This window comes from Mustela nigripes, chromosome 14 (genome assembly GCF_022355385.1).
Source record: "Mustela nigripes isolate SB6536 chromosome 14, MUSNIG.SB6536, whole genome shotgun sequence".
Lineage (NCBI taxonomy): Eukaryota > Metazoa > Chordata > Mammalia > Carnivora > Mustelidae > Mustela > Mustela nigripes.
Window position 1 is genome coordinate 37,519,840 of NC_081570.1, and position 22,941 is coordinate 37,542,780.

The window sequence follows — 22,941 nt, forward strand, 5'->3', positions numbered from 1 at the left end:
GCACCTCACGGACGTTCGCACCGCTGCCCCTTGTCCGTCCCCCCTCCCTCCGGGGAGCATTGAGGCCCCCCCCCCCCCCCCCCCCCCCCCCCGCTGTGGGATCGCAGGAGAAACCTGTGTTTCTCTCTGGGAGAAAGAGAATAGGAAAAATACCTGCACATCAAGAAAGACTGAAAGCACAGAGTGGCTCAGGGGTTAATCAAGTCCTTCCCAGGCTTTATCCCTCAATTCTCCCCACTACTTGGAGTTGTTGCTGTTAACATTCAACTGAACTCTGCAGTGGAGGGAAAGGACCCTTAGATAGGGAATCTGCCCAGGTCATGATCGATACCGTGACAGAGCTGGGCTCCGAGCCTGGGTCTCCAGCCTACATTTTTCAATCGCTCTGTCTAGTGTGTCCTTACTCCAGGGAGCAGTGGGAAATCACAGGGAAGCCAAACCAGGAAGGATGCAGTTGGACATTATACACCACAGATGGTCAGCAAAAAAGGATCACGCTCTGGGTGGTCAGGCCCCACGGTTCCAATCAGGTCAGCTAAGCATACGCATCCCTGCTCTGGGTGATGCTCAGGGCTTGAGAGCCTAGGGGATCAAGGACCATCTTCCTTGCGGGCTGGGTTTCACCTCAAGACTGTGTGAACATGAGCCAATTACAGTCATTACAAGGACCACGACTTCAACCAGCAGGGTTAGCATTCAGCACCTCGAGCTGCATGCCAGGCGCTCGGGCGAGGTGGTTTTGTAGGCATTACCTCATTTACTCTTCACGACACACCAGGGGGGAAATACTACGCGAACCCCGTTTTGTCAGATGTGAAAACATACCCCAGCCCTCCAGCCAGAGTGGTGTAGTGGGAATTCCGACTCCAGTCCGGTCTCTCTACGAATGTAGCAGAAGATCTAAGCACAAATCCTGGCTCCACCATTTTGCAAAAAGTACTTAGCCTCAATTTCCTCAAAACGCTGAAAATAATAGCTGCCTTTCAGGACTGTTATAGGAATTTACTGTGACACACCAGGGACCTAGCGCCGGACAGGCACTAAGCAACAATGGCTCTCTTGGGGGCTGGATAGGAAAAGGCAGAATCAAGTTAACAGAGGGAAGGATGGAAACACTTCTCTGCCTGCCCTCTGCATGTTCCCAACCTGGCAATTCTGACTAACAGTCCACTTGCTTCCCCTCACGACTTTTTGCCACCCCCATCTCCAGGGTCCCAGAGCCCCTTCAACCTGCAAGATCTCCACCAAGAACACTGCATTCCTTTCTCACCACCCTCTTGGCAAAACTACACGGATGGGAGCAGAATAATAGAAAACCACCTGCCAGACTACCAGCAGGCCTAGGCATGGGGCTTTTGTCATGCTGGGTCAACTTAACATCCCAGTCAAGGTCAAGTACAATGACCAAGAATTATTACCACTGAGGTCCAGCAGTGTCTCAGTTTACCCTTCCCACGACCAGCCCAGAGCTCTTCCAGAGGAACGGCAGCCCCACTAGCGGGTCTGGTGTTGGAAAATGTCTCATAATCCAACAGATGCTTCCAGCCACCCAGCTGGGGAGGCTGTGGGAGTGAAGCATTGGGAGTTGAAAAAAACGGAAGGAGGGGCAGGAAACTGAGGTAGGCCCTAGTAGGTGTCCTCGTGGGGGAGGGGAGGAAGAGTGGTAAAGCCAGTCCAAGACTGAAAATTGCAAAGCGGGATGCAAATGATTGGAATTACCTCTGCCAAGTACACTTCTGTCTCCTCTCAGACTCAAGGCTGAGCGGTTCAAGAAATGGAAACCCTGTGAACCAAGGCTGAGCCAGGGAGATTTCCAAAAGGCTTTCTCTGCCCGCATCTTCCTTTTCAAAGGGCTTTAAAATGGGACCGGGACTTGAATGACGAATGGCCTAGAAGGCGCATTAAGTCCCCAGGAGGTAATACCGGCCAGGAAACTTTAAATAACCTTAATAGGGAGGAAGCAGGTAAGTCCTTGAAACAGAAGAAGCGGAGGGGGAAAAAAGCCTCGCCTTTTAACTTTGCCCTGCGGCTTCCCGGGCTGGGCTGGCCCCGGCGGCCGCGGCTCGCCCCAAGGTGCGGCTCGTGCCACCCGCCGCGGCCCCTCCCGCCCGCCGCACTTCTAAAGAAACGTGCACTGGAGCTCGCGGGGCCAGAGAGCTGGCCGCGCGGCCGGGGCAAAGCGGACCCAGCTCCCAGACCGCCGGGCTCCATCCTGCGGTCGGTCCCAAGGGGCGGCAGGCTGCGGCCGCGGAAGGCAGACCCCAAGCCGGCGGTTTCCTTCGGCCTCTCCTGGCCGCAGCCCACGCAGCAGGACGGCGGGTCCCGCCCCAATGTCCGGTGTAGGCATCGCCAGTCTCCCGGGCCTAGCATCCCGCAGCACCGGCCTGCTAACTTTTATTACGCTTTAAGATCTCGACCTCATCTAGGCTTCCTCCGGGAAGCCTTCCCAGATCTTCCCAGGACAGTGTTCCCCCAACACCAGGTTACAGGCGGCGACCTCCCTCAACCTCCTCCCCACTCCAAAAGGAAGCAGCTCCCGGGAAAAGCAACATCGCTCTTGATCACGTCTGGATGTCCAGCACTTATCCCAACGTCTGGCACAAAGTGAGAGCTACAAAGCACTTCTCGTGCTAAAAAGTGTGAGCTAGTGTTCCCTGAGTGGGAGTTTTGCATCTGGTACTGTATGTACTATAGTGCTTTACACTAAGCAAGAAATTCCTCCAAGGGCAGGATGAAGGTGACTGAGGAGAAGACAGAGGCACAGAAATGTCATATACCTAGTCCAAGGTTACTGACACTGCCAAGGTTACTGAAACTCCCAGTTTCCCAAGGAATTCGGTGATCCTGGACACTGAAGGAGCCTGGGGCTGTCCCCAGCCAAGGCTTTGCAGAAGTGGGGGTTCTGAGCGGAGTCCATGCCCTTGCTATGTAAATAAAGACTAAGTCTTATTTTTAAAGGTAGAGTGCAGACCAGGATGTTCCTCTGAATGAGGGAGGCAGGGAGGACGCTTTGCACAAAAGATTTAAGAGCCAATGAGAAGCAAATCTTAACACTTCCCCCTGCTCTTCCTGACCCGATGGGAAGAGTGAACCCCAAGAATAAAAGGTGACAAACAAGGTCTCAGGACTCAGGGCAGGGGAGCTACTTGCCCTGCCTGTAGGGGAGGGAGGAAGTGGTCAGATGCTGATCCCAAATCTCCCACCTTACTGAGTCAGGGGAGGGACAGACCCCACCAGCAGGTGCCACTGCACCTGTCCTGTCATCCCAGGCTGTCACCCAAAGGTGGCACAGGGCTCTGGGTTGCATGGGCCTGGCCTGTGACTTGGCTTGTTTCAGGGGCACTCAGGCATTCGGGGGGGGTCCCGGTACAACTCACCCACTGATAGAGTCTGAATGTGTCTTCCTCACCCTAATTCATATGTTGGAGCCCAAGCCCCCACAATGATGGTATTAGGAGACGGAGAGTTTATGACATAATTCAGTTTAGAAGAGGTCATGAAGGTGGGGACCTTGTGACAGGCTTAGTGCCCTTATAAGAAGAGACATCAGAATGCTAGCTCTTTCCCACTTTCAACTCATCTCATCTCTCTCGCTCTCTCTCTCCCACTCTCTCTTGCTCTGTCCACCTCTCCCACCCCAGTCTCAGACTTCCAGCCTCCAGCAAAGTAAATTTCTGTTGTTTGAGCCACTCGGTCTATGGGATTTTGTTATTCTAGCAGTCCGCAGACTGAGACACCCATCGATCCTCCAAAGACACAATGCTTTTTTGCAATATATACAAATATTGAATCAGTACGCTGTATACCTGAATGTTATGTTAATTATACCTCAATTTTAAAAAGACATAAATAAATAAATGAAAAAGTCCCACAGTGCTGAAAATCAATTACATCATAGCATCTAAACACAAACTGCTGAGTTAGCATTAGGTGGCGTCTGCCCACAGCATACAATCCAGCGACCACGGATTAAAGTCTGGCTATAAAGGGGCATTGGAAGAGTCCAGGCTTTAAAAATGATTGCCCTTAGGAATCCTAACCACTTCAGAGGAGTCCGAGTCAGCTGAACAATAAATACTGGAAAGGGCTGTCAGGTAGAAGGAACAGCAGAAGCCTGTGCATGGAGGCATGACCAAGGACTGTGTGACAGAGAGGGAGGGAGCCAGAACTAGAAGAGGTCAGCATCACGGGGGCCCAAAATCCAAGTAGCCAGTAAGGGATAAAATAAAACATTTTAAACGGAAAATAAAGTGGGACAGTAGTGAGCCTGGAGAGGCTCAAGTGTGCTATGGATAGTAAAGAGGAGGGGAAAAAGAGCCCTTTGTTTGCAAGTAACAGATGAGGAAGAGAAAGTGTTCTAGGATGGAGAGAGAGAGAAATCCAGTAGCGCCCACGGATGTCACAAAGTGCTGAACAAATGGGCCAGCAATGGGACTGAACTCTTCTGCTGTCTCAGGTAGGAAGTCTGAGGACTTTCGGTGAATACAGAGGCCAAGAGGCGGCCCTTTCTTAGCATCCAGGGCTGCCAACACCCCAACCACAGAATACACCGCAAAGCCCCAACTTTAGAACAGGAGCACATTCTGTCTAATTTTGTAATCAATTGTGAGCTTAGCTGGTGCTAGATGTTGAATCACGGTCTATTAGGAAAGAAAAGACTGTCTCGGTAATACTTACAAAGTAAAATATGTGTGGAGAGAATATCATAAAATGTCATAAGAAGAAATTCCACAGAGGGAAAGAACACAGAACGTACGTGACTGGGTCACCAGGGAAAGCTTTGGCCTGAGTCTTCCAGAGTAGATTAGATTTAGGAGCATTCCAGGAGGACTTCTTGGAGGAGGCACAGCTTTGAGCGGAGCCTTGGAAATCGCACAAGATTCAGAATTAGAAGAGAAAGGGAGGAAATTCCTGGAGAGGGAGGGGGCTCAGCAAAGCAACAGTGTTTCCAAGCTTGGGGCAACAGTTTTGTGTTCCAGCGGATATACTGCGTAGATTTAAAAGCCTGTGATCTCAAGGAGCTGCTAGGCGAGACAGCTTGGCAGCCGCTGAGCACAACTGAAGGCTGGGCCACCAGCTGCCTGTGGATTAAGTAGGCGGACAGAGAGCCAGTGATGGGGGATAAAAGGGAGTGAAGTGGATATTACTTAGAAGCAAACTCAAGGGGGGAAGAACGCTGCCAGGCCATGGCTGTCCTCGCATTCTTCAGCTTCCTCCCTTGGAAAGCTGCATTACCAGGCGACCTCTTCCTGGCTTTAAGAGATGTCCAAATGGGAACTATTAACAAAGGCACATTCCCATTTTTATCTCCGTCACAGAGTGCTTCCCCGCTCACGCTTTCTCCCTGTGGCCCAGGATCGGGTTGGCGGGTTGTGGGAAGGAGATCAATGTGTTTGCCGATGGGGCTTCTTGGAATTCTTGAGGACTGGTCCCTTCCAACTCTTAAGATTTTAGAAGTCTGTGTCTATGAGCTGAAAATTCTTCAAAGCTCAGCGGCTAGGATTTCATGATGTGAAGATTCTTCGAGTCAAAAAATGCCTCTGAGCCTCATGTTCTAAGATTTCACCATTCTTAGATTCCCCGAGCCGCCGGGTCCTGGCGTATGATTCAGAGAGTATGCAAGTGTGGAAGACTTCACGCTGTGAGCTTCTGATCCCAAGACTAGACTATTTCATGACATCTTGGTCACCTCTGGCTTTCTGGCCTCGCTCTCCTTTGATGGTGGTACCTAAGCCATCCTGTGTGTCTGCTCCTGAGTTTGTTTTCCTCCTGCCACATGTTGGGAAAATATATTCTATGTTCAAGTGTGAGTTACCCAGGTCAAGGAGAGCGGACAGAGCCTGCCGAGCCAGCAGGGATTCTCAGCAAACCGCTCTCCATGCACACAAAGAACCTGGGATTACGCATGCCAGGGGTCAGTGCTAGGGGGTCCCCAGAGGTACTTCCATACCATGTGACACACATTGGCTGAACAACTCCTAAGCACAGAGCTCCAGTAGGAGACAGCAGATGGGGCGGGCTGCAGAAGCACCGGGCAAAGGTGAGGCTGGAGGGTCCTTGTCTCTCGGTCTAGGATCTGGTGTTACTAGGCCAGCTTGTTCTGATCCAACTCTGATTGAGGGGCTCGCACCCCCTGGGTGACCTCTGGGGAGAAGAGAACTCAGCATGACCTGGGAGCCTCGGGGAGGTGTCTGTTCCCTTCATTCCTGGAAGGGCACAGAGATCTGATAGGAGGCCCTGAGTAGGGACCAGAGCTGCAGGCTCGAGGGACCAGGGTCATTGCCTGCTGTGGTTGCTGTGGAGGCTCAGGGAGGGTGGGAGGACTTGAGAATGGCCACTCCTGCAGGATGGGAAATGAGAGACATGTTCTGAAATATGGGCACATACAATAGGAAGAGAAAGGAAGAACAGAGTCTCCTTGCGAGGTGTGGAGAACCAGGACGCAAGAGAGACTAATATACAGTTGCTGTATGCCTCAGTTGCTACGGCTTTAAAATGGGACTAATGATCCCCACTCTCCCTGGCTTGACAGTGAACTCTCTGCAGCTAAAGACTAGGCCATTCCCAGGTCTGCCCCCAGCCCTGCACCACCCAGCACAGGAAGGCACTCGGGCTGAGTGAGTGAGGAAGCCAGTGAGGGAAAGGAGCCCCAGGGAAGGAGAGGCTCCGAGGCTGGGCAGGTGTCCAGGGGCTGTGCCACGGCAGGCTGGGCTCTCTGCTCCACAGACTGGCAGCGGGAGGTAGCAGGATCACCCACCGGAACCAACAGGCTTCCAGATAATTAGGTATCAGCAGATTAGACTATCAGCCCCGCCCAGGCTCAAAACCTCAGGGTGGCCCCGGGGCCTTTAAGATGTGGGGGCCAGAGACGAGTGCCGGAGAAGTCAGAATGGGGCTGACCCTGGAAATTATCCAGCCAACCCCTCGAGGGACAGAGGGAGCAACTGAGGCCCAGAGAGGGGAAAGGACTAGCCCAAAGTCATAGGCAAGGGAGGAATGAGGTGAGGGCTAGAGCCTGCTTTGTAGGTGCACTACCCACTTGATGATGTCGACATTTTGTGTCCCCGTAGGAACGCGTGGAGCTATTCAAGTTCAAGGAGGAGGTTCCCCACTGTGGCTTATGCAGTCTCCATTCATTCTCCATTCACTCATCCCTTAGTGCAGGATGGCAGAAGGGAAGCATGGTCATCGCATGGTGTCTGACCATTCATTCATTCATTCTTTCATTCCCCAAGTATTTGTTGAGCACCTAATAACATGTGCTGGCCCCTCAGGGTATAAGTACAGGCACTCTGACTATAGGGAGACTCTTCTTTGTTCAACCGTGCTGACTTAGCCAGTGTTAGGGGCACAGATTCACAGTGGTCCCTTGGAAAGCTAGGGACTCCTTCCAAGAAAGCAGCTCATGCGCAGAATGTCTTTGGGAACTTCTATTTTAGAATCACCTTCAGATCCAATTTATAAGCCAAGGAGAAAATCAATTTTGGCCCATTTCAATGATCTCTATCATATTTTATTTAATTTTTGGCAAAAAATGATTATCTCCCCCCAACTCCAACACACACACACACACACACACACACACACACACGCACACATCACCAGGTAGTGTCATCTGACTACTAAAAACAAAAATGAACTCATCTTTCAGATGTCCGAAAAGCTTGGGCTCTAGCATCAGACACACCTGAGTTGGAATGCTGAGTCCCCCAGCCTGGCTGTGTAAACACTGCCCCCATTTATTGTCTGTCAAAGAGACATGATGATATGACTTGTCATATCTCCATGAGCACCAGAGAATGTGTACTTATGAAGTGTAACGCAGGGCCCTGTGTGGAGGCAGAGCTCAATCAATGATGGTTTCATGGTTTCTATCTCTCTAGTGAGGGGGTTGAAGAATTTTACAAACTTTCTGGACACCCTTGGCCACTATGCCTGAGGGCTCAGGCTTTATACACATCGGGTGGGTAACGTCCACATGTCTGTTACAACACAAACAAGTACAGAATAGCGGAGTCCTTGCTATGTTATGCCTGGAGAAGTACGGACTTAGAGGCATTCTCATCCAGTGTGTCCACTGTTCCGGGTGGGGGAGGACTGAGGCCCCCTAGAGGGAGAAGGACATCCCCTGATTAGCCCTGCTAGTTAGTGGCAGCCAGTGCCAGTCTCGGGAGGCAGCCGACAGAGCTGATTGAAATCTGCAGGTCCCAAGATTGTCACAAGATCGGGACTCAAGGCTCAGGCATCCTCAGGTCCCCGTGGGCAGGGGCTGCCACCACCCCACTCCAGTGTTGCTCTGCTCTATAAAGGAGGGGCGTGGATATGGCTGATGGAGAAGGTGTTACAGGGCAGAGATGAGGTGTCCCCTGGCACCTTCCTCTTCCCCTGTCCTGGAGCCCTGCCCTAACTGTTTCCCAAGCACAGGACCTACATCGAAGTAGTCATTTTACACACAAGCAGTGTCTTCTCATTGCCTCACAAAACCCCCTCGATTGTGGAAGGCCGGTCACCCCTGCCCCATTTGACAGACGGCAACACCAAGTTATACCTGAGTCATTGGCTTTAGAGCCAGAGCAGGGACTGAAACCCAGAAGCAAGTCTGCTGTCTCTCAGCTGCTGTGTGAGCTGTCTAACACAGCAGGGCCTTCACCATCATCACTCCAGCCCCATAGCCAAACAAAATACTTTCTCTCTAAGTAGAAGTGCTCCAAGAAGTAAAATGTTAGGCTCTTGAGCCCTAAAGGGGAGAAAGAAACAGCAGGAAGAATCGGAGAAGGACAGGAAATACGGAGTGGGCACAGGGCAGCAGGAAGCGGGAAGGCTTCTTTTAGGGCCAGCTAGACTGGCTCTGTTCCTCATCAGCCACGTGACCTTGGGCAAGTAGTCCAGACTTTCTGAGTGCTCACCTGAGCCAGCATCCACCAAAATTGAAAAGCTGCCTCCTGCGTGCAGGGGGCCTGGCAGGTGGAATGGAGTCCAACTGTCCCGTGGAATGTCAGGCCTGGAAGGGGCTTCAATAATGACCTAATCCTGGCATCTCATCTCACAGGCAGGAAAAACCAGGCCAAGAGAGGGGAACTGACTTGCCCAAGGTCACACTGCAAACCCACGTTCATGCTGGGCCCAGCCCTCTCAGTTTATATTGAAATCAGAGACCAGACACGTTTTCAGGGGCTCCTCCTCCCCATGGAATCCTAAAATGTACGCTTTCTTTCTCCTCTTAGCAAAGGAAACATGCGCGATTTCTGCCTAGAAGAAAATATAAAAATTTGAGAAATACTAAAACTCAAACTAAAACCCTAGCTCTTAACAAAAAGTCTCTCTCTTTAAAGGTTCCTTTTTCCCGCCTTCCTCTCTCATTGTTTCCCCGCACCAAATATTTTGCAATAACAGTAATGCTGAGAGGAAAGAAAAAATAAAAATCTGATGCACTTAACAGATATTTTGGTACAATAATGCATCACAGATGTTCATATCAAACTGTGCGCGCGCACATACAATTTTACGGAGAAGGCTGCTCGTTTCTGACTTTGGGGTTGAGGACCCTTAACACGGCCATCCGCCCAAGCCCTGGAATCCCTCCCTTCCCAGTCAGCCCGCAGCTGCCCACGGGGATGGAGGAGAGATTTCAGCACCTCGCTCCAAAATGATAACAGGACAAATTGGCGGGGCTCGGACACTCTGGCAGGTGGTGAAGGGTGTGCAGATTAGGGAACCAAGAGGAGTCCTGCTTTCTTTTGTTCCGGGCTTGCTTCCTACATCCCTCTTGAGGAGCTCGACCCAAGAACAATTTTAACAGCGCGCCCAGGCTGGTGGATGGGGTGGGCGCATTTTTGAAACCAGAGATTTGAGTCCGTTTGATCTTCAAACATGGGCTTTGGAGACTGTCAGCGGGCTCCTTGCTGGCCGATAAATGGCTCTCGGGAACTTTTCCTAAAACGTAACTTCACACACTTGCCAGCAAATGTTTTCAACCTACCAAAGCCGTCATTTGGTTGAACAGCAGCGTTTCCAGACACCGAAGAAAGATAGTTTTGTTGTTTTAAGAGAGACAGATTAAAGCCAGGGGCTCTCGCACCAGAGGGCTCTCTAGGCTCCCTCTAGCTCTCCTCCGATTCCTCTGTGGTTGGTACAAAGAGGGTACGGACAGGGATCTCAGATGCCCCACCTCCCCGGCCTAAAAAAGATATCGAGGCCAGACGTGAGGTCTCTGAACAGAGAGGCCTCCCACAAACCTGCCTCCAAAATGAGATGGGCGGTGAGCACTGTGGAGCCCGACACAGATAATATCAGCTCCCGAGGCTGGCAAGAGAAAAGTCACTTCAGAGGGAGAAAGCCGCTATGTGCAGAGGCTTCAGGGCCCGGGCCAGAGAATGCACAGGATTTTCCCCCGTGGAGAAGGAGTCAGGCGTAGTCAGAACCCTGCGGGGCGTGACTAACTGCCCCAATATTCCTGCCACTGGGGCCCTCTGGGTAAGGACTCCACAATTATGGGAGAGCCAGCAGGAGAACCGACAAACCGGCCTTTCATTTGGCCGGCAAATCAATCTGGCTTCTTACCTCCCCGGGGACAATATTGCATTTCCCCTGGAAAAACAAAGGCCAGAAGATCTCCAAAGGGGGATCGGTTTCTGCCACTGTTTCCCTGGGGAAGAGTCTGCCACATCCTGGGAGCGGCAAGCAGGTCTGGTCCCAGTGGTAGTTTCTAGCCTGGCCAACTTACGAGGCTGCCTCCTGAACGGAGAAGCATGCCTTGGGGGCTGCATCCCACCCGGCTCCTTGGCCCAAGCCCTGTTTTTGCGCCTCCTTGCCGGAGCCACCAGCCCTGATGTGGAGCCCCTGTCTCCAGATTGACAGCCTGTCCTCCAGGCACAGATGTGAACTCATTGTTCCCAGGGTCTCCGAGCTGAGTTTGGGGCCAGTGAGTTACAAGTGACCTCTGCCCACGGAGATGGGGCTTTTAATGACATTTTGCTGGATCAGGTCTCTGGCAGCTGGAGACTTTAAACCTCCAAAGCTCTTCCCTTCCCCCACTGCCCCTACTCTTGAGGTCCAGAGACCAGAACTGTCAACCTTTAAGTGAACACACTGCTCTGAAATTATTAACCCCAAAACTCTCCTTGTTGACTTTCTCCAGGCCCAGGGAGGCAGTCCGAGGGTCGCCTAGAGCCAGGCAAGAGCAGGCCCAGGCTGGTGGACGGGGTGCGCAACTCAGCAGTGCTTAATCCTCAACAGTCAGCCAGAGTCATGGGGCACTGGGTCCACGACACATCCCCTGCCCCCAAAGTTGCAGGAACCACGACTCCCTCTGTGCACCCTCTGTCCATACACGCTGCTGCCCAGGCAGGCTCACGGAACCGCCTCAGGACAGCCTCCTGCTCCTGAGACCCCGGGGGCCTCGGTGAAGCTGGACACAAACCTGCAGCTTTGCTCTTTTTGTTTTCCTCACTCTGATGCTCCCAGGAAAATTCTTTCCGCTCAGGCAAGCACAGCAAGTGGGGAGTGCCTAACCCAACAGGTAGCACGTTGAGATAGAAGCAGACACCCCAACTCTTAGCCCAAATTCTAGCACATACCAGCTTGCCCCCGACCCACCACTCAAGGCGCCGGAGAGGTGACTCCCCACCTGAAAGAGCCTCTCCCATAGGAAAGAGCCTCTCCCATAGGAAGGCGCCTGAAGGAGGAAGGCTATCAGAGAGAAAGACAGCAGGGCTGCCCGGTTCAGCCAAGAGCCTACCTGGGAGAAGTTGAGCCCATTAAGAGGGTGGCACTGCTCCTCCACCCGCTCCACGGCCCCGGTGCTCTTCTTCATCCTCTCGGCCTGCTGGGCCAGGTAGAGATCCAGCACAGGCACGCCGCGGGAGCGCACGTCCGTCTCCGTGAGCGAGTTGACCATGAGCATCACCCACACAGGTCTCTTGCGCTCCCAGTTGCCCGCGATGGCGTTGAACAGGTAGTCGGCATAGAGCCCCTTGCCCCGCTGCGCTGGCGTCATCCACGAGGGCATCATCAGCTTCACGTAGTCCAGGTGGCGCTTCAGGCGCCAGTAGAGCTCCCGCGGCAGCACGTCCTGCAGGTTCTCACCGTGCGGGAGCAGCTGGCAGCTGGCCAGCGCCGAGATGGTATAGGGGTCGGTCAGGTCCAGCTCAAAGTAGACGCGAGCGCTGGCCTGAAAGGCTGCCTTGGAGTTGTCCGGGATGAAGTCCCACACGCGCGTGTAGGGCACGTGGATGGTGCCAAAAAGGTACGCCGGGGGGTCACGCCGGATCGTCCACAGGAAGGAGTTCAGCTCCCTCTGCTGCAGTGGGAGAGAAGGCAGGCAGTGAGGCTGCAGGCAGTGCAGGAAACCTGGGGTAGCCTAGGGAGACGTGGGTAGGGGTGGGTTGGGAGGCAGAGGCCCACTAGGGCTCAGGGCAAGAGCAAGGACTTCGGAAGCAGGAAGACCCACATTCAAATGCCACCTTTGTCCTGTCTCAGCTGCATGATCTTAAGCACACTGTTCCACTTCCCACAGACTCGGTTTCCCCATCTGTGAAATGGGGGTGAAAGCAGCACCTCAGGGGACGGTGACAAGAGAAAACACCCGTTAGTGAGCCCTAAGCGCAGCGCCAGGCACAGAGGAGGCACGCACCAAAGGAAGCTCTCCTTCCGATTAGCTTTCCCTGTGAGGGCCAAGGACCGCTGCAGCACCTGAGAACATTCGTGCCCGGCCAAGCCAAACCTTCCCCGGTGGTGTTGCGTGTGGAGGGTGGGGGAGAGGGGGACCAAGAGTCCTGCTCTGGCAAGAAGGGAGGAAGTCATATAACTTTTAAATCCAGCCATTAGAAGATAAATGCCAAGAGCACTTTGAAAGCAGAACACCTATTAAAAATAGCACACCTATTTAAACAGCTACTTCCCATTCACCAGGGCGGATCCGGCGTTCTAGTCGGAGGGAAGGCCTGGAGTGTATGCTGCTTGGCTCCACCACAGATGAGAAAGCACTTTAAAAGCTGCAGGCTAAATACTCGGACTTAGTCCCAAGAAATGTACATACCCTGGGGCTTCGAACTCCTCCCCTAAAACGCTATACCTGGCCTCAACTCCAACTCTGTCATCTTCTAAGATCTGAAGCTCTGAGAAGTGTTTGTGGGGGTGAGGAGGGGCATGGACACAGAGGTCCTTTCTCCAGATCTAGCACTGGACCAGGACTTAAAGCGCACGAGAAAGAGACTATCATTTCTCCCAGGCAAAGTCATTTTCCAACCAGAAAAGCCCCTGGATGGGCTACTGACAACCTGCAGCCCTAGGTCAACCTATAAAATGTTTCTGCCTGATTCCAGCACAAATGAAAACTGTGTGACAAGGTGGGTGGGAGATCATTACCTTATTTTACTAACAACTAAAAATCGTGAATCCTAGCATACAGGAGCTAGACTTGCCCGGAGCTCCCAGCTGGCCACTGACCTCCCAGTTCCTGCAAAAATCAGGACGCTGGAGGTGCACCTTGCCCAAGGTCAACTAACTCCCTGCTAACCCAGCAGTGAGCGAGGACCCTACAAAGGCTTTTCCTGTTCCCTGGCCTCCAAATAAGTGTTATTTTCAATGCATCAATTTACACCTGGAGGGAGGGAGACTGAGAGAAATCAAGGGATTCTGTAGTTGAGAAGGAAAATTTAGAAGAACCAGTAATTACTCAGCTCCCAAGGAGATATTAGGCCAGCATGCCCTGGCACTTCCTTTTCTTCTCCTCTGGAATCTTCCTCCTTTTAGTGAAATGGGGGCAGTTGGGAGACTGGGTGCTGGGCCCTGGGCTGGAGAGGGAGATAGCGATGGGAACCAGCACCAGGGAGAAAGTTTGCCTTAGGTTAGAGTGGGAGGAACGGGGGAGAGGGAAGCCTGTGAGAGGGACAGAGTGGAAATTGGAGAGGAAAGGTCTGATGGAAGTCAGAACAGAGAAGGACAAGGGATGGTAGAAACAGGGTCAGAAGTGGGCAGAGAGCAAGCAGAAGGGTAAAGACAGGATAAAGTGAGAAAGAAGCGAGTCAAAGGGGTAGAGGGAGGAAACGTCCAAGCAGGACCAGGAGCGAAAGTCGAGGAGAGCCCGAGAGCGTCAGCGTGTGGAGAAGGAGCTGGAGAGGGAGCGCCCCATCTCGGCTCCCGGCGCGGAGCTGGACCCCGGGCGGCAGGAGCCGGGGAAGGGCGCCCGAGGCAGCGCCCGGAGAGCGGAGATGGAGCGGGTGGGCTGAGGTGGGTGCGGAAGGCAGGACCCCCCAGCCCTCGTCCCCACGGGTTGGAGTGGCTGGGCAGCCGGGAGAGTGGCTGGGCAGGCGCTCGCTCACCGATCCGGGCGGCCGGCACTGTCCTCCGTCCGGGGGCTGCGGGCGGGCGCGGGCGGTGGCGAGGAGGGCGGCGAGCAGCGGCCCCGCCAGGGCGGCGTGCATCCTGCCGGGGCCCGCGGGGCGCGGGGACCCTCCTGGGCGGCGCCCCCTCGGCGGGGCGAGGAGCCCCCAGCTGGGCACGGAGGTTCCTCCGGGACGCGGGGCTCCAGCGACGGGATGCTGGGAGCCCTCTGGGGCGGGGCTGGGTGTCCCTGCCGGACCTGGGGGTCCCTCTGGGGCGGGGCTCCGTCTGCTGGAAGAGGGGGACCCTCTGAGGCGGGGCCCCTCCCCAGGCGCGCAGCCGGGTTGGCCGAGTCCGGGGTTCTGAGAGCGCGCGGGTCCCAGAGCGCGCCGACGTCCCGGAGCTGCGTCGCGGTCCAGGGACGCACGGGGTCCCGGGGCGGTACCGGGCTCCCCGGGCGCGCGGGGTCCCGTGTTACGCGGGGAGCCGGGCGCGCAAGGGTCCCAGGGGTGCGCGGCGCTCCAGGGGGCGCGCGGTGGGACAAGTGCGGCGGCGGGCGCGGCGGGGCGGGGGTCGGGTCTGGGGCGCCCGGCTGCCCCAGAGCCGGGCTCAGAGGGGCGGCGGGCGGCCGCGCGGCCGCTGCCCGGGCTCCGCCATGCTGCTCCGCGGCCGGGAGGGAGGGAGGGAGGAGGGCGGGAGAGCGGCGCGGAGCCGGGCCGGGCGGGGGGCTGGGGCCGCCGGGGCGGGGGGAGGGGAGGACCCGGCGCGGGGGGCGGGGGGCCGGGGCCGCGCCGGGCCGCGCCGGGCCGGGCCGGGCCGCAGGGAGTCGGGGCGAGCTCCGCGCCCGGGCGCAGCGAGGCGGGGTCTGATGGGCATGGCAGGCGCTCGCTCGCTCTTCTCTCGCTCCCTCGCTCGCTCCCTCACACACGCGCGGAGGGAGGCGAAGCCCGCAGCAGCCACTTCCCCACTTTCCAAACTTCCCAGCGCAACTTTTTCCTCTCCTCCCCTGTCCGTGCCTCCTCCTCCCCCATCGCTCCCCCTTCCCCTGGCCCGCTCCCCGCCAGCCGTAGCTTCCGTTCGCGGCCACCAGGGGGCGCCCGGGCCGAGGCTCCGCTCAGCCAACTTCAGTGGGCTTTTCCGTGGACAGGGTTGGGTGATGAATTCGGGGATGCGAACCAGCATCCCCTAAGCATTTGATGCGCAGGTCCTGGTGGGAGTTAACAGCGATAGAAGCAGGAGTGGGCAGGCACTCCCAGACTGGGGGGGAAGGCAGCGCTCAAAGGGAAACCAGGGAAACTGGTAATTACAACTTTGTATCACACTGCTCCTGGCTAACACTGGCATGTGCTTAGTAGGTGCTCTGCAAACTCTAGCTGAATTAAAACAAAACAACAAAGTAGTCTTCCTCACAACTCCTTGGCACCTTCCATTTAAACAGTCTTGTCTCATTAACTTCCTTGGACCTGCCCAGGATCCCTGTAAATGGCCAGGGAACAGGGAAGATTCATACTCCCAAACCTTACACCACAGGAATTGAGAGAGCCCTTAAAACCAACCTTCTCTTCCTGAGAAGGGAATGAAGCTTAGAGAAAACCAAAGGGCAGGGCACAGGCTTCTGGGCCATTTTCAGCAAGTGGGGAAACTGAGTCACAGGCACCCTTGCTTAGTGCTATTAAATGAGACTTCACTAATTCCTCCTATGCTGACAAAAGAGACTAAGTATGGGATTAGGTAGAATTGTCAGGAGCCCATAGCCTAGAGAGAAAGGAAGGGACAGTTATGCAAAGAGGCAGTTAAAATCAGGCAATGAGTACCAGAACAGACAAAAGCACTGCAGATTACAAACAGAGAGGAAGGTCTCCTAACATAGCTTGGAGGCTCAGTGAAGACTCCTGGGAGGGACCTTGGAACAGAAGGCCAGTGGCAGGACCTGAAGTTGTGTCTTCCAGCCACGCTGGGGACCAGAACACGGAAGAGAAGGACAGGGATACCAGAGACTTGCAGGTTGAACCACATGAGATTGTTGTTTTTATAGATCCGAAATAACTAATGTTGGCAATTTCATATGGTTCAAACAACTAGGTATCCAGACCCACCTCATTCTCAGCGAGCACACATCTGGCGACAGATGCAGAGCAGGCCAGAGTGCCCGGATGCTGTGAGAGAATAGTGTGGCTCCATGTGTCCCACACACAGAGCTCTGAGAACTGCAGCTGTGACAAAAGAGAAGTCCTTTAAAGAATCCCTGTTCCCCGAGGCTCCAGAGCTCCCACTGCTTTTGGTAAGGATGAGGTAAAACAGTTGAGAGGTGGGGGGAGGAGTTCATTCCACTGAGAGGGAGGGTGACATGGGGAGTTAGAAGACACAAGGCAGACAGAGGGTAACAAAGGACCTGATCAAGTTAAAAATGGACCCATATAATTAAAGCAATGAGGCCTGTGAGTGTGTGTGTGATTTTTAAAATGTTCCAAGTCTTTTTCCCCTAAAATTATAAAAGTTTCATTGGCTAATTGTTATGAGTACCAGCTATGACTTCTTCCTTCATGGCCCTATCTTATGGCTGTGTGACCAGAGTCAGAAGAGTTAACCTCTCTGTGCCTCACTTTCTCCATCCAGCTTCCTTATAAATATAAATATATATATATATAATAAATATATATATAAATAATAAATATATATATATATATATATTTTTTTTTTTTTTTGAGAGATTGAGCTGGGGAGGGGCGGAGAGAGAGAACCTTAAGCAGGTTCCACACTCAGTGCAGAGTCTGATGCAGGACTCAGTCTCACAACTCTGAGATCATGACTTGAGCCGAAATCAAGAGATGGATGCTTAACTGACTGAGCCACCCAGGGGCCCCTCCTGCCCTATTTTTCTAAGTCAATCTGTGCACAATACTTTGGATCTCCACCAGCATTGTTATGGATATTGTTAATAAGATGCAAGAATGAACAGGTTTTTCCACTCCTAGCTGGAAAGAAAGTTAAAAACATTCATCCACACAAAGTAGTAGTATTGTTGAAGATAACTAGACAGGACAAACAACCCAAATGTCCATCTATAGATGAGTGGACATACAAAATGTGATATATTCTCATGCTGGAATATTTGTCCAGAAAAAGAAATGAAGTACTGATACACACTTCTGTGCAGATCAGTTTTGAAAATGTTACACAGAATAAAGGAAACCAGTCACAAAAAGGCAAAAATAATATGATTTACTCGTATAAAAGGTCCAGAGGCAGAGAATAATAGAGGCAGCAAGTAGATTAGTAGGATTAGGAGGAACAGGGAACTTGAGGGACCTGGGGTGAAAAGTACTGGGTTGCTTTGGGGAGTAATGAAAATCGTCGAGAATTAATTATGGTGAAGTTAGCAAAACGCTGTGGACATACTACAAACGGTTGAATTATACACTTTAAATGAACGAATTGTACGGTATATGAATTATATTTCCATAAAGCTGTTACCAAAAAACAAGGGACAAACAAGTTTGGGCCTCCAGGAAAGGGTGCTCCTCAAGAACAAGGGTCTTAGTGTTTTCTAACAATTTTTTCCTCCCACTTGGTGGAGTGAGATAAGTCCCAATGAGCAGTCCTAAAATCCTGGAGATTCACTGTTGCTTCTGCTAATGCCTCCCTGAGAAACTTCAGAGAGTTCGGCTGGCCTCACTGGACCTCGGTTGCCCTGCCACTGGTATGAGCAGGCTCATGGAGAAAATAGCCCTTAAGAATCTTCTGTGTCCAACACTAGAGTTCAGAACGCCATGACCACTGCCTGCCCTGGGGCCTGTAGGCAGGATGGGAAAGGCACTGGGCTCAGGAAGCAGGCGCCGGACTCAGCCACCTGCCTCCTCTCCAGTGCACATCCGGCCCACTTTCCTTTTATTGCAATTTAATGAAGTTGTTCAATCAGATGGGTACCAGGAATCTGTAGGCTGTAACAGCCCGGGCAGACACAGAAGCCTTGTAGCGTAACTAAACCAACAAAATCTGCCTCTTAAATAGATCCAGGAGCCCCGGGTCCTGCCAAAGGGCATCCCTCAGGGAAGGAAACGAGGGGCTCCCTGTTCAGCTGACCCAAAGGAGGTACTTTGCTCTGGGCCCGATGGCTGCCCTCTTGGCTGGCCATTGCTTGGGTTGCTGGCCCCACTGGTGTTTTCAGATGGGCCCCGCCGGGCCTGACTTCTAGTTCAGCCCCTATTCCAGATGTGCCCATCTCTCACTCACCCGAGCTCTGGCTTCTCCAGCCCAGCCTTCCTTGTCCGGAAGTTAACTGCTGATGACTGAAAGACAGGACTGCTTTGGGGGCAGGGAGGGTGGGGGAAGAAGAGCAGATTCCAGGACCCTGCAGCATCAACAGTGCTGAAGACAGTCTAGAGGGATGGAAAGAACTAGAAAATATCAGATACTGAGATGATTCAGAAAAGGGCATTCCCTCATGGAAGTGCGGAAATAGACACAGGATTGCAGGGCATGGATTGGAGTCACTACACAAGATAGCCTCGTAAAACAAACAAACAAACAAACAAACAAACAGCAAAGCAAAACAAAAACAACTTAAAAAGAATAATTAAAAAAAAAAAAAAAGAAAGAACGCCCACCTGTGGTCCAGCTCAGTGGAGGTGTGGAGAACAGGAAGGAATCAGCCCACATGTTGTCCTCACAGAACTTGCCATCCAGGGAGGGAGACAAGAGATACAAATCATGTGATTTAGGAGACACATGGGGTGTGAGTATATGTTAGGGGAGCAACTTTTGTTGAGAAAGTCAGACTTCAGAGAGAGGAAATCAGCAAAGTTCTTTGTAAGAAGGTAAGATAAATGAAAACCAAATATATATATATATATATTTATATATATATAAATGTATTTAATTATATATTTATATATAAATATATCAAATATTTATAAAGATATATAAATAAATAAATAACAAATAATGACAAATAAATAATGGATAATAGCAAATAAATAAATAAAAATAAAGTTGATCTTCAAGGTTGAGTGAGATTTGGAGGGGGAGGATGAAGAGGAGAAGGTTATTTCAGACAGTAGAAAGAGCATGTGCAGAGGTATGGGAGTTTAAGGGTCTGACATATTTGGGAATCTGTGAATGATGACGAGGGAGACTTAGCATTTCAGAAACACTAAGGAAGGTTGGAAATAAGACTGCAGCAGGAAGGGCCATGCATGAATGTGGGAAGCCCTTGGTCTTACCATTCAGAGGATATATTCTTCCCAGCTTGCCCTGCATGAATTGCAGGTGGAATTGAGAGTGACTCCATGTCAGGTTCTAGGTGAGATGTGTGCAGGCATCAGTGACACACCAGTGCTCTGCACTGACTTAATTCACAAATGCTTATTGCATCCCCACATGTACCATATAGTGTACTAGGCATGAAGGAGTATGGTCCGGACCTCTGGCTACTTGCAGTTTTGAAACAAGATGGAAATACTCAGGCATCTAGTTGCAATGCATTTAAGTGCCAAGTGAGTGCTGTAGTATTGTGAGAGTCAGGAGACATCAGAGAGAATTGGAATGTCAAGGACATCATCTAGGAGTAGTGGAGATTTGACTTAGGCAATGAAGGAAAGGTAGCATTTCAACAGATGGAAAGAGAAAGCGCAGGGACGGCTGTGGGGCTGGGAATAGGACATCCAGGCTGGAGAAGAAGGTGGACTGGAGGGCGGTTTTGGGTGGCACAGTTGGTGGCAGGAGGCGATCTGCAGGTGCAGGCGGGCAAGCAGCTAGGGGTTGTCGTAGACCAGTTCTGTGCAGGACCTTTTATCTAACGGGTCTCGGCAACACTGTGAGACAGATATTTTTACCCCATTTTAAAGATTAGGAAACAGAGTCTCAGAGGGGATACATGGCATATTCAAGTCACAGTTGATGATTAGAGGCCTGGACGGTCTAGTTCTTTCTATGAAACCACTTGCTTCCTTTCTGACACAGGTGGAAAGGTAGCATGGGTAGCATGAGCTGATTGGGTGTGGCTTCTGATCACACACACACACACTCACACACACGCGCGCGCGCGCGCGCGCACAATCACTGGGGGACACTTCACACCGCATACAGCACATCCTGGACTGTCTCTCACCTCATTAGGACATGGGACAATTGTCCTTTAGGAGACTTGTGCCTTCACTCTAGCCAAGCTGTGCCAGGCTCCATCCCTCCTTTTAGGATTCAGAAGAAGTATGGAAAGGGGAAAAAGAAATGTGATGCCTGAAACAAAATACCCTATCGAGCTGACCACTAAGTAGCACTTAGACCCCGAGTATACACACAGCTGCTTTATGTAATGAAGGCTATAGGCCATGTTCCTGGATATAAAATAACAAACCACATATAACGTTTTACATTGCTATGTAATTAGCACGGATCTGTGAGTGTGTGAGCCGGCTGGGGGGAGGGAAGGGGGGCTCGGGCCTCCAACAGGGTAAGCCGTGGAGAAAAGACCATGTGCTGTGGGACCAGAAAGACAGGAGTATGAATTCTGGCTCCTTTGCTTTGTATCCCTAAGGATACAAAGGCACTAGGGCACTAGGGCAATTCTTGGGGTGAGAGTGCTGGTGACGCCTGCATCTACGGAGGTTGTAGTAAGACTTTGGGCAACTTATTTAAACTCAGAGAACTTCCAATTTCATATTTGTCTATAGGAGTAAAAGTATAAGCCCTACAGAAAATGGTTTTGCTCTTTCTGCCCTCATGGAAACGCTCAGCAATATCTAAAGACATTTTTGGTTATCATAACTGGGAAGGTGCTGCTGGCCTCTGATGGGTAGAAATCCTGGGTGCTGTTAAGCATCCTACCGTGAGTGGGACAGTTCCCACAACAAGGAACTCTCCCCCCACAGAATACCAGTCATACTGAGATTGAGGAATCCTGTCTTACAGCGTGGCTGTTTAGAGGTTCTCATCTTTTTTTTTTTTTAATTTATTTGACAGAGAGAGAGCACAAGTAGGCAGAGAGGCAGGTGGGGGGTAAGGGGGTAGAGGGGAAGTAGGCTCCCTGCTGAGCAGAGAACCCACTGAGGGGCTCGATCCCAGGACCCTGAAATCATGACCTGAGCCAAAGGCAGAGGCTTAATCCCCTGAGCCACCCAGGTGCCCCTGGAGGTTCTCATCTTCACAAACTTTTACTGACAATGTCCTGTGTACCCAACACTGTTCTTATCACTTTATTTAAATGTGTTACCTCTTACTCGTTTGTAGTAAATTGATGAGGAAGAGACTATTATTATCCTTATTTTACAGATGAGGAAACTGAGGTCCCCAAACCTGCCCAGAGTCACACAGCCGGTCATGAGTGGAGCCAGGATCTGAAACAAGGCAGTGTGGCTCCAGAGCCTGCCATGTGCCTGACGGAGCTCACACTCAGCAGGTGCCTACTTTTGTGCCTGGCATGTGGTAGCGATGGTGACTCCTGAAAGGGCATGAGAGGAATCATTCGTTCCTTCATGCATCGCATGTGTGTGGTGAGTCTACTCCGTGCCTGGTGCTAAAGAACTGGGCAACCACATAGGTAGAGTTTTTGCTCCCACAGACCTTACTTCCTAGTTAAGGAAGACAAATAATAGAGTGGTAACCATTACCAGTGGAGACAATGGAAGTCATAGAGTGTCTGGTGAACCAGGAAGAGTTTGCCAGGAAAAGATCTGTGGAAAGAGCATTCCCAGTGGAGGGCAAAGCCCCGAAAGAAGAAAGCCACCTTTGGTGTGTTTGGGACAAGACAGAAATCCAGCAAAGCTGGATGCATCGGACACAAGGGAGAAAATCCTAAGAGATCACAAAGAGATGTGGGTCAAAGGAATTCCAGCTTTGCTGAGAAGCTAGAGGAGGGTTTTAAAGAGGAGTAACATGACCTGATTGGCATTTTTAGAAGATGGATCAGACTGTAGCGTGGGCCTCAGGAGCCCACTAAGGGCTTTAGGGCAGTGCTTGGGGTGAGGAGGTTGTAGGAGAACCAGGAAAGTGAGCAGATTTGGATCATACAGTTAGAGCCAGATGGCAGGTAGGCCATGGGGATGAAGGGGCCAGAGGAATCAAAGAAACACTGAGATTTTTGTCCTGAGGGACTGGCTGCATTTACTGAGAGGGGAAGGCTGAGGGAGTGAGTGGGGGTGGGGGGGGTGACAAAAATCCAGTTTTAGGTCATGTTAAGTATGAGCTGCCCACTGGGGTCCTGGAGGTGCTAGGGAAGCAGCCTACATGTGAGCGCGGGGCTCAGCAGAGTGGTCCAGACTGGAAGGTTGGGTTCCATTGCCCAGGGATGCTGTTTAAAGCTATTTAAAGCAAAGGGCCCACCTGAAAGACAGAGAAGACAGAGAAAGCCTGCGGCTAACACCAGAGGACCTACTCATTTCCAGTTTGAGAGAGGAGCCTCCACCCCCAAGCAACAGAAGTAGAAGAACACCAGAAGGCAAGAAGGCAGGATACCCAGTGAAAGAAACCAGGGAAGTGACCATTAGATTTGACCGTAGGGAGGTCGCCGGGAGGCATTTCAGTGGATTGCTAGGGACAAAAACTCCACAGCTTGAGAACAGAGGGAGGAGAGGAAGCAGAAACAGCCAGTTCAGGCAACCCTTCTCAGGCTGTGGGGGAAAA

At 52.1% G+C, this 22,941-nt stretch overlaps 1 protein-coding gene and 1 long non-coding RNA gene across 3 annotated transcripts in view; one reads left to right on the top strand and one right to left on the bottom strand.

The window, feature by feature from the left end:
• Positions 1 to 14,909, bottom strand: part of TRABD2B (TraB domain containing 2B) — a 198,475-nt gene extending 183,566 nt beyond the window's left edge. The window contains exons 1-2 of one of the 2 annotated variants that reach the window (XM_059374661.1): positions 14,322 to 14,909; positions 11,738 to 12,298 (exon numbers count right to left, since the gene is read on the bottom strand). In XM_059374661.1, the coding sequence (XP_059230644.1) occupies positions 11,738 to 12,298; positions 14,322 to 14,423 (663 nt within the window). In that variant the 5' untranslated portion in view covers positions 14,424 to 14,909. The remainder of the gene's footprint in view (positions 1 to 11,737; positions 12,299 to 14,321) is intronic. The other variant, XM_059374662.1, reaches the window with a different exon arrangement.
• On the top strand, positions 13,749 to 21,792 carry LOC132000838 (uncharacterized). Its single transcript, XR_009399465.1, has 3 exons — positions 13,749 to 14,229; positions 16,405 to 16,603; positions 21,592 to 21,792. It is a non-coding gene; the product is annotated as an uncharacterized LOC132000838 (long non-coding RNA).
• The last annotated feature ends 1,149 nt before the right edge of the window (positions 21,793 to 22,941 follow it).